At 38.8% G+C, this 14,817-nt stretch overlaps 2 protein-coding genes across 2 annotated transcripts in view; one reads left to right on the top strand and one right to left on the bottom strand.

The window, feature by feature from the left end:
• Positions 1 to 7,514, bottom strand: part of LOC121023277 (butyrophilin subfamily 1 member A1-like) — a 64,322-nt gene extending 56,808 nt beyond the window's left edge. Inside the window, exon 1 of the mRNA XM_040465042.1 lies at positions 7,511 to 7,514. Within this exon, the coding sequence (XP_040320976.1) occupies positions 7,511 to 7,514 (4 nt within the window). The remainder of the gene's footprint in view (positions 1 to 7,510) is intronic.
• Positions 7,515 to 12,700: 5,186 nt separating this feature from the next.
• Positions 12,701 to 14,817, top strand: part of LOC121023276 (butyrophilin subfamily 1 member A1-like) — a 41,374-nt gene continuing 39,257 nt past the window's right edge. Inside the window, 1 exon segment of the mRNA XM_040465041.1 lies at positions 12,701 to 12,872. Coding sequence (XP_040320975.1) covers positions 12,701 to 12,872 — 172 coding nt within the window.

Genomic DNA, 14,817 nt, shown 5'->3' with positions numbered 1-14,817 from the left:
GTATCACTTAGTTCTCTAATTTTCCCCTCATACTCCTGGATTTTTTTTATCTCTCTTTCTCTCACCTTCCTCTTTTTCCATAACTTTATCTTCTAGTTTACCTATTCTCTCCTCTGCCTCTTCGATCCGAGCTGTCGTTGTTTCCATTTTGTTTTGCATTTTGTTTAAAGTGCTTTTCAGCTCCTCGTGACTGTTCCTTAGTCCCTTGATGTCTGTAGCAAGAGATTCTCTGCTGTCCTCTATAATGTTTTCAAGCCCAGCGATTAATTTTATGACTATTATTCTAAATTCACTTTCTGTTATATTATTTAAATCCTTTTTGATCAGTTCATTAGCTGTTGTTATTTCCTGGAGATTGTTCTCAGGGGAATTCTTCCGCTTGGTCATTTTGGATAGTCCCTGGCGTGGTGAGGACCTGCAGGGCACTTCCCCTGTGCTGTGGTGTATAACTGGAGTTGGTGGGCGGGGCCGCAGTCCGACCTGATGTCTGCCCCCAGCCCACCGCTGGGGCCACAGTCAGACTGGTGTGTGCCTTCTCTTCCCCTCTCCTATGGGAAGGATTCACTGTGGGGTGGTGTGGCCTGTCTGGGCTACTTGCACACTGCCAGGCTTGTGATGCTGGGGATCTGGCTTATTATCTGGGGTTGGTAGGCAAGGTGCACAGGGGCAGGAGGGGCAGGCTTAGGTCACTTATCCTTTGGCAGATCCCTTTCTGGAGGGGCCTTGTGGCACCGAGATGGGGTCAGACCCACCGCGAGAGGAACGGATCCACAGAAGCACAATGTTGGGTGTTTGTGTGGTGGAAGCAAATTCCCTGGCAGGAACTGGTTCCCTTTGGGATTTTTGCTGGGAGATGAGCGAGGGAGATGGTGCTGGTGAGCACCTTTGTTCCCCGCAAAGCTGAGCTCTGTCTTCCAGAGCTCAATAACTCTCCCTCCCGTTGTCCTCTGGCGCTCCCGTTTTCCAAGCAGAGCTGTTAGCTTATAACCTTCCAGATGTTAAGTCCCGCTTGCTTTCACAACACACTCTGTCCGGCCCCTCTACTTTTGCAAGCCAGACTCGAGGGCTCTGCTTGGCCAGCGGGCTGCGCCTCTGCCCTGGCTCCCTCCTGCCAGTCCGTGTAGCACACACCGCCTCTCCGCCCTTTCTACCCTCTACCGTGAGCCTCTCATCTGCTTTTGGCTCTGGAGAATCCGTTCTGCTAGACTTCTGGTGGTTTTCTGGGTTATTTAGTCAGGTGTAGGTGGAATCTAAGTGATCAGCAGGACGTGCAGTGAGCCCAGCGTCCTCCTATGCCGCCATCTTCCTACGCTCTGGAAGTTCCTTATGCTTAAAACTACTGCATTAGATATGCCTTATCAATCATATTTTGCACATGAGGAAATTGAAAGTAACTGCATTCTCTTTTCCATATGGAAGCCAACTAGCTGAGAGATTTTGGCTCGTATTCTCTTCCTATAATCCATGATCTTTGACTGGAGAATATTATAGATTAGACTCTTTATATCACAGGAGGATAAGGAATCATTCTTGTCAAAGTCCCCATGTATCTTTTCCATTCACATCTTTCTTGCAATTATTATTCTATTTGGGTTAAAACTGTTTTGTTTCTAGACTTTATACTAACACATAGTGATTCCTGGTGCCAAGCTCAATGTACATTCTAGTCACACCATGTTGATCAATTAGTCTATGATTGAATGTGAATAATTACCAGAGGGTATTCACTCTAATTTTGTCTATTAATCATTATACAAAGCTTTTACAGCCTTATCAGTAATACTGATTGCATTGGGGCAAATTCCACTGAGTATCGTGATTAGGGCAATTTAGTTTTATTTCCTTCTAATTGCCTCCATTTCTATTAGCAGGAGCCTCAGAGAAACTTCACAGAGACAGCCTTACTCAAGTGAGATTCAAACTGTATCCAATAAGATGAACAAGACACAGAATATTAGCTCCAGTTTCTTTTTTCCCCATTAATACTAGAGATTAATGTATTCAAAATAATCTTCAAATAATAGGGGTAAAATACTTTCTAAGAAGTTAAATTTCAAGTTAAAGTTATTCAAAGACTAGAGATTGGATGTGAGTGGAAAAGGACCTTTAGTTCCTGTTATTTCACTTTATGGAGAGAACACAATTGGTAGAAAGTGATATTAGCTTTTGATAGAATTGACTGAGTTTTAACATATCCGGAATACAAGAACTGTACTGAAGGAAATTCCTTCAGTATTATAAGTACGTTGTTTCCTAATGTAAAACACTAAGAGAAATTGAAATTGATACTGAATAATGTTCTTAAGATTTGTGATAAGATTAAAGGCTTAGTATGTATACTATTCACATGGTCTTTACAAAAGCCTAAAGCATAGTCAAATAACAATGCCTAAATTTTACTTTATGAAACACACAAAAGAAAGCAAGGCATTTGCTTGCAAAGGGAACTTGGAAAATAATGAGTATGACCAAATGAAGGGAAGAGAACAATGTAAGTCTTCATAATTACTAAGAGAACACAAATAATGGGATTTAAAAATGTTGTGGTCATCCAGAACTGGTTGGGGGAGGGAAGGGGAGGATTCTTGAGGAAGACTTTACAAATTGCCTCAGTCTACTGCATATCTTAAAAGATGCAGCCTGGGAGTCAAACACAAAACTTTAAAAGAATCTAGAGACTGGCAACAATTTTCTCTAATGATTTCGGAAGCTGAGAGATGTCACTTTTCTGTTCTCCCTCTGCCTTATTTCAGATTGTCAGTATCTTGCCAAAAGGAGTTTGTGCACATATCTTGCATCCCAGCTTTTATGGTTGCTTACAAGAGGACACATCCCTTGATAGTCTGGCTCTGGTATCCAGTAGGGCTTGTTTCACAGGTTCAAGGGATGGAAGAAAACATAGAAACTGGCTATGCCCTCATGGTTCAATGCAAAGGCAGCAAACAGAAGTTCCTATCTCTCAGTAATTTCTTGACAGAAGTTGATTTGCATATTTATATAGTTGGAGGCTGAAGCCAAGACTTCTAACATAACACACATCCAGAAGCTGAGTCAAATCTCTAGAAACTGAGGATGTTGGTTTGTGCTGTAACTGTGTTATCTATCTGCCATGCTCCAGGTTGCTGGCATCTCTCTGTGAAGATTTTGTGCATTTTCAGGCACCTCAGCTATTGTGTCCACCACCCAAGTGGCACTTTCTCTGATTGCCTAACTCTGGTGGCCTACAGGGTTACATTCACAGGTCTCAAGGGACTGTAAACAACCACCAACAAACAAACTTCTTAATTACCTGTACGCTCAGGACTCAACAAAGAGGGAATAGGCAGAAACACCAATATCCCAGTCTTATCCTACCCTAAGGTCTCACTTCCCATTAGACTGAATCTCATCTAGGTGTGGCCTGAGATCTTCCACTTTATTATGCTGACATGTTTTGTCACATCTTCAACCACTAGGAGCCACTAGGAGGTAAATAATACAATACTGAGAGGCACCTGGGTGGTTCACTCAGTTGAGTGTCCGACTCGTGATTTTGGCTCAGGTCATGATCTCACAGTTCATGAGTTCAAGCCCCCCATCGGGCTCTGTGTTGACAGTGTGGAGCCTGCTTGGGATTGTCTCTCCCTTTACTCTCTGTCCCTGTCCCACTGGCATGCTTATTCTCTTAAAATAATAAATAAAAATAAATAAATTTTTAAAAAGGCTACAATAACTGAATTGAAAATTTCAGTAGAGAGATTAAACAGCAGGAACAGATTGAAGCACAAAAAAGTATCAACAAACTAGAAGACAGAGCAGTGGAATTCATTGAATAATTGCATAAAGTTGGCCTCTGAAGGATGAACAGCACTTGGGAAGGCATTGAGAAATAGAAAGGTCATTTTGGAAGATGGAATAACATGAATGGAGACTGAGATAAATGAGACATATTATACATTTGTCTCATATTTACTGAGTGTCTTCTATGGGCCACATGTTGGGATACTTATTGGATTTACACACATAAATATGAAAAGACTTTTTCTATATAGAAACAAATGGTCAAGTACTGAGGGCATTGCTGAGAAATGAGGATTCAGAACTAACTAGAATGGATACACCATATTGGGAAGCAGAAAGGGGAAAAACAGTACATGCCCTAAGATCCAGAGGCTAATAGAAATTGAAAACTAGCATTGTGAAATAAAACATAAGAATCTATTAAGGACTCTTGAAAAATGAAGTTGTTTGTTAAGTGGTATTTTAGGCAAATTCCTCTGGCTGAAATATTAGAGATACATTGTGCTGATCACCTAATAGAAATGATCGGCTAAAGACTCTCCTGACAAATTCACAGACCCAAAGAACAGTGAAAACCATACTAGTTTATTGCTAATGGAAATTAACAGAAATGTTAGGTTCTGGGAACTAATTTGAGTAAAAGTGGGTTCTAATAGGTGAGTTAATGGAAATGCAGGATGAATGTTGTTTAACATCTTTCAGTGCAGGTAATTTGGCTCTACTACATTATCTACTCAGCCCCATGGTCGTAAGGTAGGTAAGGTTAGTAACAGGAAATTTGAAGTGATAATGCCAAAAGATATTCTGTTCTGATTACAATTTCGTATGCTTCTATTTTCTACCCTGTTCCTCCACTATAGCAATTATTCTTTTTCTTTTATTTTTTTTTCCAATGTTTATCTTTGAGAGAGAGAGAGAGAGAGAGAGAGAGAGAGAGAGAGAGAGAAGCGGAGAGAGAGGGAGATACAGAATCTGAAGCATGCTCCAGGCTCACACCGTCAGCACAGAGCCCGACCAGGGGCTCAAATTCATGAACTGCGAGATAATGACCTGAGCTGAAGTCAGACTCTTAACCAGCTGAGTCACGCAGGTGCCCCACAATTATTCTAATTAAACAGTAACCAAGAAAATTTTAATCCTTTGCCTTTTGATTTCTTTTATGTTTACCATCATATTCCGTCTTTACTTTCTTTTCAATAAAGACATGAAATCCCTATCACTTCAAACATGGTCTTATAAAAATGGTCAATCTTGTTCTTCATTTAGAATGGAAGGAAAATCACTAACCCTGGACTATTTTAAACTTGCTACTCATTTTCTTCCTTTCTTCCTTCCTTCCTTCCTTCCTTCCTTCCTTCCTTCCTTCCCTCCCTCCTTCCTTCCTTTCTCTTTCTTTCCTTCTTTCTTTCTTTTTCTGTTGAGAGACAGAGAGACGGAGAAAGAGAGAGAATGAGTGGGAGAGGGGCAGAAGGAGAGGTAGAGAAAGAATCCCAAGTGGGCTCCATGATTTCAGTGTGGAGCCCAATGTAGGGTTCAATCCCACGAACTTTGAGATCATGACTTGAGCCAAAATCAAGAGTCTGATGCTTAACTGACTGAGCCATGCAGAAACCCCTAAATCTGCTATTTTTTTTTCTCTAAAGCAGTTGGTTATGTACAATAGACAAATGGCTACACTGCAGGATTTAATTTCAACAATATCTGTCTGTGTTGTCAGTTATTCCCTTTAGTAATTCAAAGTTTTTCTTTCAAGCATTCTTTTCCACCCCTCACCACCTGAAACTGTATCAAAATTTGGTTAATCTCCTCATTCCTTTATACCACCCTGACATTTAATCTGGTGATATAATCTCATCTCCTTCTTCATACTCTGTGAAATGGTTTACTGTCCCTTTTCATTTCATGTGTCCGAGAAATAAATAGGTTATGCCCTTCCCACTGACCATTTTCCTATCTCTCCTTTTGACACCATTCCATTCTACTTCCCTTGGTGACAATATTTCATTGTCATGACTTGTCCTCTTTCACTTGGCATTTGCCCCTCATATTATTAAAGAAGGTCTCAAATCATTCTTTCTTTCTGTGTCCTTATGTTTCTAGAAAAACACTTTCTTTAACTTATTGTAGTGTGGACATAAAAAAAACACTTTGTTGCCAAATTCAATCCATATATCTAAAAAGAATGTTTTATTATTATTACTTGTGCAGTGTGAGGATCTCTAAACACAGAGCCCAAGGTGGGAACCCCCATGACCAAATCTAAAGATGGGTGATCTCTTTCAAAACTTCTCCTGTGCTTCTCGTATTGACATAGGTTGTGCCTTCTGTCTATGGTGTTTTTTCAACTTGCTTTGTTCAACTTGCCTCTTTTCTACTTGCCTTGTGTTAAAGTCACAATATAAATCTCTTACTTGGTATTGCACAGTTTATTTCTTCTTTACATACGTATATTACAGAGAGACACTGAATTGAGTGACTTTTATACCAAGTCTTCCATGCTTTCTTCCAGGCTACTTTGCCTTCACTTCAGCTTCTATACATCTACATCAATATATATGATGCAAATCTTAGAAAACTCTAACATAATCATATTCCATTTATGCTATCTCACTAAACAGACATGTCTTTGATTTCACATATTCATCTTTATAGTTAACGCACAGTAGAATGTTCTTTATGAATGAATTAACAAACATAATATGACATTTAAAAAAATCACATCAACCAATTAATGAGAAATATGAGTCCAGAAATAAATTTACACATATGAGTCAATTAATTTTTATAAGGATGTCAAGAACACATAATGGAGAAATAATAGTTTCTTCAATAATTGTTGCGGGAAAAGTGGATATTTGCATGCAAATGATAGGAGATTGGGTTTAAGATGGTGATGATGCAACATCTTCAACTCACCTCTTCCCACAGACACTCAAATAAAAAAAAATCTACAACTACTCATGTAATAATACCTCTTAAAGGAAGCTGAAAATTGTATAAACAGAGTCCCCACAAAGAATAAATGATTTATTGAGATGGGAAAGGCACAGAGATATGGGCTCACTTGGGAAAAAAAAAAAAACAACAACAAAACTACACCTCATTGTGATATGTCACAATCAAGAGAGATACCAAAGTATTCCTCTCACACTTTCTATACAAATTTTGCTGAGGAGTGAGTGATTCAAGCTCTACATCAGGAACCACAATGCTTATATCCTGCACAAAGAAGATAATGCCTCCAAAACGCCAAGCATTTTGAATAGTGGAGATTGAGGCACCTGGATGATTCAGTCAATTAAGCATCTGACTCTCGATTTGGGCTCAGGTCATGATCTCACAGTTCTTGAGACTGAGCCCTGCATTGGGCTCTGCGCAAATAGTGTGAAGCCTGCTCGGGAAACTCTCCCTCACTCTCTCTGCCCCTCCTCTGTGCACTCTTTCTGTCTCAAAATAAATAAATACACTTTAAAAATAAAACAAAATCAATGGGGATTTCATTTAAGAAAACTATAAAACAATAGGGTTTGGAAAACCTGCGCTTAAGGTCCATGCATTCAGAGCTCAAATTAAAACCAGCACAAAATCACCAATTTGAAAAATGCATAGACCTTAGGTAAAGGAGATATCTAACCTTAAAGTGTTTGCCATAGAGACAGGAAATGGGAGGGACTCTCCCTGGAAACTAAGATAATAGAAGAAACTATTTTCTGGTCTCAGTCTACCTTACCCATCCTGACACTGGAATTCTGCCTCTTACCTGCTAACACCAGTGGTTATGTTCTGTTGAGAGCTCCACCCACTGATACAGCACAGCAGCCAGAGACACTTAACACACCAAGAAGGAATCCATCCCCACCCTCCCTGCAGAGCAGGAGTCATGCAAATGTCCTATAGTCAGGCTGGGGCCATCCCTGCCACCAACGTGCCACAGCATCTGAAGCCTCGTCCTATAGCCAGACTGTGTGCTAACCCCACCACCAACATGTCACACTTGCTGTCCTGCCTTAAGAAGAGTGTGCAAACATCCCACAAATGGACAACACCAGAACCTGGCTCTGGAGGCCAAGAGACATTGTGCTTCCTGACCCCACAGGTCCTCTCCTACATAAGGCCACTGCTTGAAGAGTGAGAAAGGGGACCCTTAGGGGCTCAGTCACTTGGGCATCTATTTCCACTACAATAAAAGGTGTTTTTTCTCCTTGATGGCTTCTTTCAAGTTTTTTTTTTTTTTTGTATTTGTCTCTGATTTTTAGCAGTTTGAATATCACATGCCTCATTGTAATTTAAGGTATTTATCATTTCCATGTTTCCTGGGTTTCTTTTTTTTTTTTTTTAATTTTTTTTCAACTTTTATTTATTTTTGGGACAGAGAGAGACAGAGCATGAACGGGGGAGGGGCAGAGAGAGAGGGAGACACGGAATCGGAAACAGGCTCCAGGCTCTGAGCCATCAGCCCAGAGCCCGACGCGGGGCTCGAACTCACGGACCGCGAGATTGCGACCTGGCTGAAGTCGGACGCTTAACCGACTGCGCCACCCAGGCGCCCCAACCTGGGTTTCTTTTATCTGTGGTCTGGTGTCTGTCATTAATTTGGGATATTCCCAGCCATTATTTCTTCAAATGTTTCTTATATTCTTTTACCACTTTCTTCTCCTTTTGGTATTCTTATCACATGTATATAACACCTTTTTGTAATTATCTCACAGTACTTAGCTACTCATATGTTTTATCATTAAGTTTCAATTTTTAAAGTTTTTATTATCCTTTCATCAAACTCACTGGTGTTTCCTCAGCCATGTCAAATTTATTGATGAGCCCAAAAGGCATTTTACATTTGTGTTACATTGTTTTTGATTTAGGATATTTCTTTTTAATTCTTTCCTAGAGATTCCATATCTCTGCTTACATTATCCGTCTCTTTTTGTATGTTGTACAAATTTTCCATTAGAAATTCTATCCCATTAATTTTGCTTGAAATTCCTAGTCTGATTATTTCTACACCTCTTCTTTTAAAGTTTTTTTTTATGTTTATTTTTGAGAGAGAGAGAGAGAGGGAACGAGTGGGGAAGGGACAGAGAGAGAGGCAGACACAGAATCTGAAGCAGGATCCAGGTTCATCAGCGCAGAGCCTGAAATGGGTCTCGAACTCACAAACTGTGAGATCATGACCTGAGCCAAAGTCAGAGGCTTAACCGAGTGAGCCACCCAGGTGCCCCTATTTCTACACCTCTTCTTAATGAGAGTGTGATACAGATTTTCTTTCCATCTCTCAAAATCTTTTTTCTTTCTTTTAGTATGCCATGTAACCTTTTTTCCTTGAATGCTGGGCATGATGTGTGAGGTAAAAGCACTGAGGAGGAAATTTTATATTTATCTAGCTAGGAGTTAGTCTGTGTCTACTGTTTGCCCTAGCTGTAGGTATCAGAGGCTGAATTTCTGTCATGTTTTTATTTTTATCTCCCCTTTTGGATTTGGCTTGCCATAGAGATTTCTACTTGACTAATAAGGTCTGAAGCATGTGTTTCTTTTGTTGTATTCCCCTGCTATTTTACAAGATCTTTATTGATGTGGTGGTAAGGTTAGAAGAAAAGGCATATGTTAGTTGTATAATTAGGTTCCAATCTTTTAGTGAGTCTGTGACTTTGCACAATGGTTTGTAGAAGAGTTTCTCAGTTGTCTCTCTTCCCCTTCCCTTAAGTGTTACAGAATGGTTAGAAGGAGCTAGAGCTGGGCATTTCCCTCCCCAGGTTACTGAAGCTCTAGTAAGCCCAGTTTGTTGGACTTTGCTAAAATATTTTTTTGAGGACAAACCTTTTAGGAACAGGATGTTTGGTGGGAATTTCAAACTGACCACTTTTTTCTATTTGCTGTTTGTATGAAAGAGGAGAGTTTTCCCCATTCTTCATTATGAAACTCTGGAAAAGCTTCTGGAGGCAAAATTCACAAAACTGTATGGGCCCCCCCTATGAAGGACTTCCTTTATGTTTTTGACTCTTAAAATTATCTATCTCAATCCTCCTCTATTCATCCGGTATGGTTTAAATTTTTCTACTGAGTTCCATGGATGTTTTCTATTTTGGTAAACTGAGATTCTCTGTATCTGCTGGTTGGTCTTTCCAATTTGAGGGAAGCTGTTTTCCCTATGATTTCAACTTTCTGATGAACCTAAGAAGAATTGTTCATTTTGAGTTTCTTTGTTTTTGTTTTACTTTGTTTTCTTGTTGTGAGAATGGGAGTGAGGACTTCTTAGTCCCTTCCTTATATGCCATAATGGAAACCAGAATCCCTGAAGTTTATTTATTTTAAATATCAGTTTGCCATAAGGATTTAGAATTGAGTGAACATACTAAATACAATGCTTATTTAATAAGTCAAGAGTATCTTCTAATTTCCAAAACTTCTTCAACAGCAAAGGGTTTTTGAAATTAGAAAATGTTTTTTTTTTCAAAATTTTTAGTTTATTTATTTTGAGAGAGGGAGATTGAAAGAAGGGAGATGATTGGGGGAAGGGCAGAGAATGAGAGAGAGAGATAATCCCAAGAATGTTCTGTGACATCAGCTCAGAGAGTTTCATGGCTGGAACTCAGAAACACTTAATCGACTAAACCACATAGGCTCCCCAGAAGATATTCTTTTTAACACTATTTTATTTATTTATCCTTATGTTTATACCTTCTTATATTAATATGCGAGATTTTTCTTTGAAATCTGTTATCCTGCCTTCTAGTTCTCTGTCTTAAGCATTCATGTGCTTTATTTTCAGTGAGTTTTTTTTTTATTTTATTGATAACTCCTATTTTGTTCTTACTATTTTAAATGACACACATTTTATAGAAAGCTAATTTATTTTTCCATACCATACATTACAGTGTATCTAATCATGTGACGACATTTCTTTCCTACATATAAAATCAACCTATTATTTAGTATCAGTAATTTTACTATGACTTTGTACTTCTTTAATTTTGAATTTTAAACTTTTAAACATTTTTAAATAACCATAAACTTATGAAAAGTAGAAAAAATAATACAGAGAAATCGCTTCCTCTGTCTCCCTCTGTGGTAATATTTTGTATAACACCAGCATAATATCATAACCAGGAAATTGAATTGACTATACTCCACAAACATTATTAAGCTGTTCCAGTTGCTATACACATTTTGCATGTGTGTTTGTGTGTGTGAGAGAGTAGTTTTATGAAATTTTTCTCCATGTGTAAATTTGGGTAACAACCTCAACCAAGAAATAGAAAAGTACACTCACAACAAAAATGTCTTGGGTTACCCCTTTAGAGTCACATTTGCCTTCCAACCCGCACCTCAAACCCATTTCCAGTTCCTAACACGTGTGAAGCACTAATCTATTGTCCATTTATATATTTTTTTTCTTTAAATAACATTATTTGGGGGTGCCAGTGTCGCTCAGACAGTTAGGCGTCCAACTTCAGCTCAGGTCATGATCTCGAGGCCCATGAGTTCAAGCCCTGCATCAGGCTTTGTGCTGATAGCTCAGAGCCTGGAGCCCACTTTGGATTATGTGTTTCCCTCTCACTCTCTGCACCTCCCCCACTCATACTCTGTCTCTCAAAAATGAATAAATGTTTAAAAGTTTAAAAAAGAAAATGAACATTATATGAATAGACACATGCAGTACCCAATCTTTGTCATTAACTTTTCACAGTGTAATTCCACTGAGATCCATTCAAGTTCATTTATGTACCAATACTTTCCTTTTTATTACAAGTAGTAAACCATAGTACATATGTGCACAGTTTGATTAATGACTCACCCCCTGAAGGACATTTGGAGTATTTCAAAGTTTTGACTATTACCAATTAGCTTTATGAACATCTGTAAACATTTTATGTGGACATAATTTTTATATCTCTGTGAATATTCTCAACACTTACAATTATTGTGTCATGGCATTTGGATGTTTATTTTTAGTAGAAATTACAAAATTATTATTTTCAGAGTCTGTGTACCATTTTACATTCTTATTAGCAATGTATGATTGATCCAGTTTATCTTTACAAGTATTGGCATTGTTACTTAAAAACAAAACAAAACAGGGGTCCCTGGGTGGCTCAGTTGGTTAAGTGTCTGCCTTCAGGTCCGGTCATGATCTCACCTTTCATGAGTTCGAGCCCCGTGTCAGGCTCTGTGCTGATGGCTCAAACCCTGGAGCTTGCTTTGGATTCTGTGTCTCCATCACTCTCTGCCCCTCCCTTGCTCATGCTCTGTCTCTCAAAAATAAATAAACAATAAAAAAAAAAAGACCCATTACGTTAATTTGTTACAAAAGATGTGTAATGATATCTCATCATGTTTAATTTCATATTTTCTTTATGGCTAGTGATGTTGTACATATATTCAATAAGTATTTATATACCCATATATGATCTGTGGCTAACACAGAGTAACCATAAATCAGACCTGTTTATGTTGTTTGGCCCAGTTTTGTAACTAGTATATTTTTTTTCATTTTTACTCTTGATTTATGATGTTTGTGATATATTACAGCTAAAATATGTAGCTCCCATGCTTACTCCCAAAAGTAGGATGAAAGGAGAAGACTCCCTCTATTAAAATTCATCCCTGAAACACCCTCTTTCTCAGGATGTTGAGGTCCAGGCATCTCACAACCTCTGTACTTGTGCACAGAACTCCTGTCTGCATTATGTGACATTGTTCATGTTTGACTTCTGCCAATTAAGAGAACTTGAATGTCACTAATTTTGTTTTCCTTGAAAGAGGAAAAGAGTGGTTTAAGTTCTAATTCATAAAACGAATCTCCATACTGAAATGAAGAATTTAGGGTTAAAGTTATCTTCATTCTGTAAGGAGATTGTTTCATCGTGTTATCAATAAACCTGCTTTAATCTTCTTCCTTATTTGATCCTTTACTATTTGAAGCATGAGTCAGTTTGTTCAGAGTCCACTTCCTGCTTTCACTTTGCCCTATGTGAGTGTCCTAACAAGTTCATTTTCTGTTTGGGAATCACATTCACAGTGTTTAAGAAACGGTGTGAATATAAGTGAACCGGAGTTCAGGACTGTGATCCATGATAGTTCATGGGAGGACAGAGGTATGACCTTCCAGGACTGAGAACCCCAACTGGGATGCAGCCTTTATGTGTGGGCATCAGGACACTTCTCACAGTTCTGCTTCCCTGGCCACGTTCAGATAAGTAGGACAGATGAACAGATGTGTTTTTCTTTACCCCAGTTCTTAGTTCAGAAATCTTTTCTTTTTATTTCAATAGAACACTCCCAGGGCTCCAACTCTTTTCTCATTACATGGACCAGAAGACCTGAGAATTTTCTCATGTAAGTGTCTCTTTCTGTCTTTTTTTTTTCCCTTGGACTTTCTATGTCCCTTTCTTTTTCTATACTCTTTAGGATAAAATCATTTAATTATGCAAAGGTGATTTGATAGTGTAAATAATATGATGAATATATCAAAAATGTTCTGTTATATCTGCCCAGTTTATGTGACACATTTTCTAAGCTAAAGGGAAAAGTCAATTTGCTTTCCTGAGGGATGCTCTCTGCCCACTGCTGCCAGATCCAAGAATCAGAAACTTCGGGATGTAATGGCCATGTTGCACCCATCTCTTGGATGGCCCTTGTCAGGGTTATTAAATATCTTTGGCTTTAATAAATGCATTATTTTTATGTGAGTGTATTTGAAGTAAGATTGAATATCATTTCCAAAATGGAAACTTCATGTTTAAATAGGGTTGTGAGCAAATTGTTCCGATGGAGAAGACATGCAATTGTCAGACAGCAGGTTAGTTGAAAGAAGTACACAGTATTGCATTTCATTGCAAGTGTGAACAGTGAAATAAGAATACATTTTATTTTATTTTATTTTATTTTATTTTAATTTTTTTAATTTTTTTATTTTTTTCAATATATGAAATTTATTGTCAAATTGGTTTCCATACAACACCCAGTGCTCATCCCAAAAGGTGCCCTCCTAATACCCATCACCCACCCTCCTCTACCTCCCACCCCCCATCACCCCTCAGTTTGTTCTCAGTTTTTAACAGTCTCTTATGCTTTGGCCTTCTCCCACTCTAACCTCTTTTTTTTCTTCCTTCCCATCCCCCATGGGTTTCTGTTAAGTTTCTCAGGATCCACATAAGAGTGAAACCATATGGTATCTGTCTTTCTCTGTATGGCTTATTTCACTTAGCATCACACTCTCCAGTTCCATCCACGTTGCTACAAAAGGCCATATTTCATTCTTTCTCATTGCCATGCAGTACTCCATTGTGTATATAAACCACAATTTCTTTATCCATTCATCAGTTGATGGACATTTAGGCTCTTTCCATAATTTGGCTATTGTTGAGAGTGCGGCTATGAACATTGGGGTACAAGTGCCCCTATGCATCAGTACTCCTGTGTCCCTTGGATAAATTCCTAGCAGTGCTATTGCTGGGTCATAGGGTAGGTCTATTTTTAATTTTTTGAGGAACCTCCACACTACTTTCCAGAGGGGCTGCACCAATTTGCATTCCCACCAACAGTGCAAGTGGGTTCCCGTTTCTCCACATCCTCTCCAGCATCTATAGTCTCCTGATTTGTTCATTTTGGCCACTCTGACTGGCGTGAGGTGATATCTGAGTGTGGTTTTGATTTGTATTTCCCTGATAAGGAGCGACGCTGAACATCTTTTCATGTGCCTGTTGGCCATCCGGATGTCTTCTTTAGAGAAGTGTCTATTCATGTTTTCTGCCCATTTCTTCACTGGGTTATTTGCTTTTCGGGTGTGGAGTTTGGTGAGCTCTTGATAGATTTTGGATACTAGCCCTTTGTCCGATATGTCATTTGCAACTATCTTTTCCCATTCCGTTGGTTGCCTTTTAGATTTGTTGGTTGTTTCCTTTGCTGCGCAGAAGCTTTGTATCTTCATAAGGTCCCAGTAATTCACTTTTGCTTTTAATTCCCTTGCCTTTGGGAATGTGTCGAGTAAGAGATTGCTACGGCTGAGGTCAGAGAGGTCTTTTCCTGCTTTCTCCTCTA

This window comes from Herpailurus yagouaroundi, unplaced genomic scaffold, assembly GCF_014898765.1.
Source record: "Herpailurus yagouaroundi ecotype Mexico unplaced genomic scaffold, PumYag 542, whole genome shotgun sequence".
In the NCBI taxonomy this organism is placed as follows: domain Eukaryota; kingdom Metazoa; phylum Chordata; class Mammalia; order Carnivora; family Felidae; genus Herpailurus; species Herpailurus yagouaroundi.
This window is presented reverse-complemented; position numbering and strand designations above follow the sequence as displayed.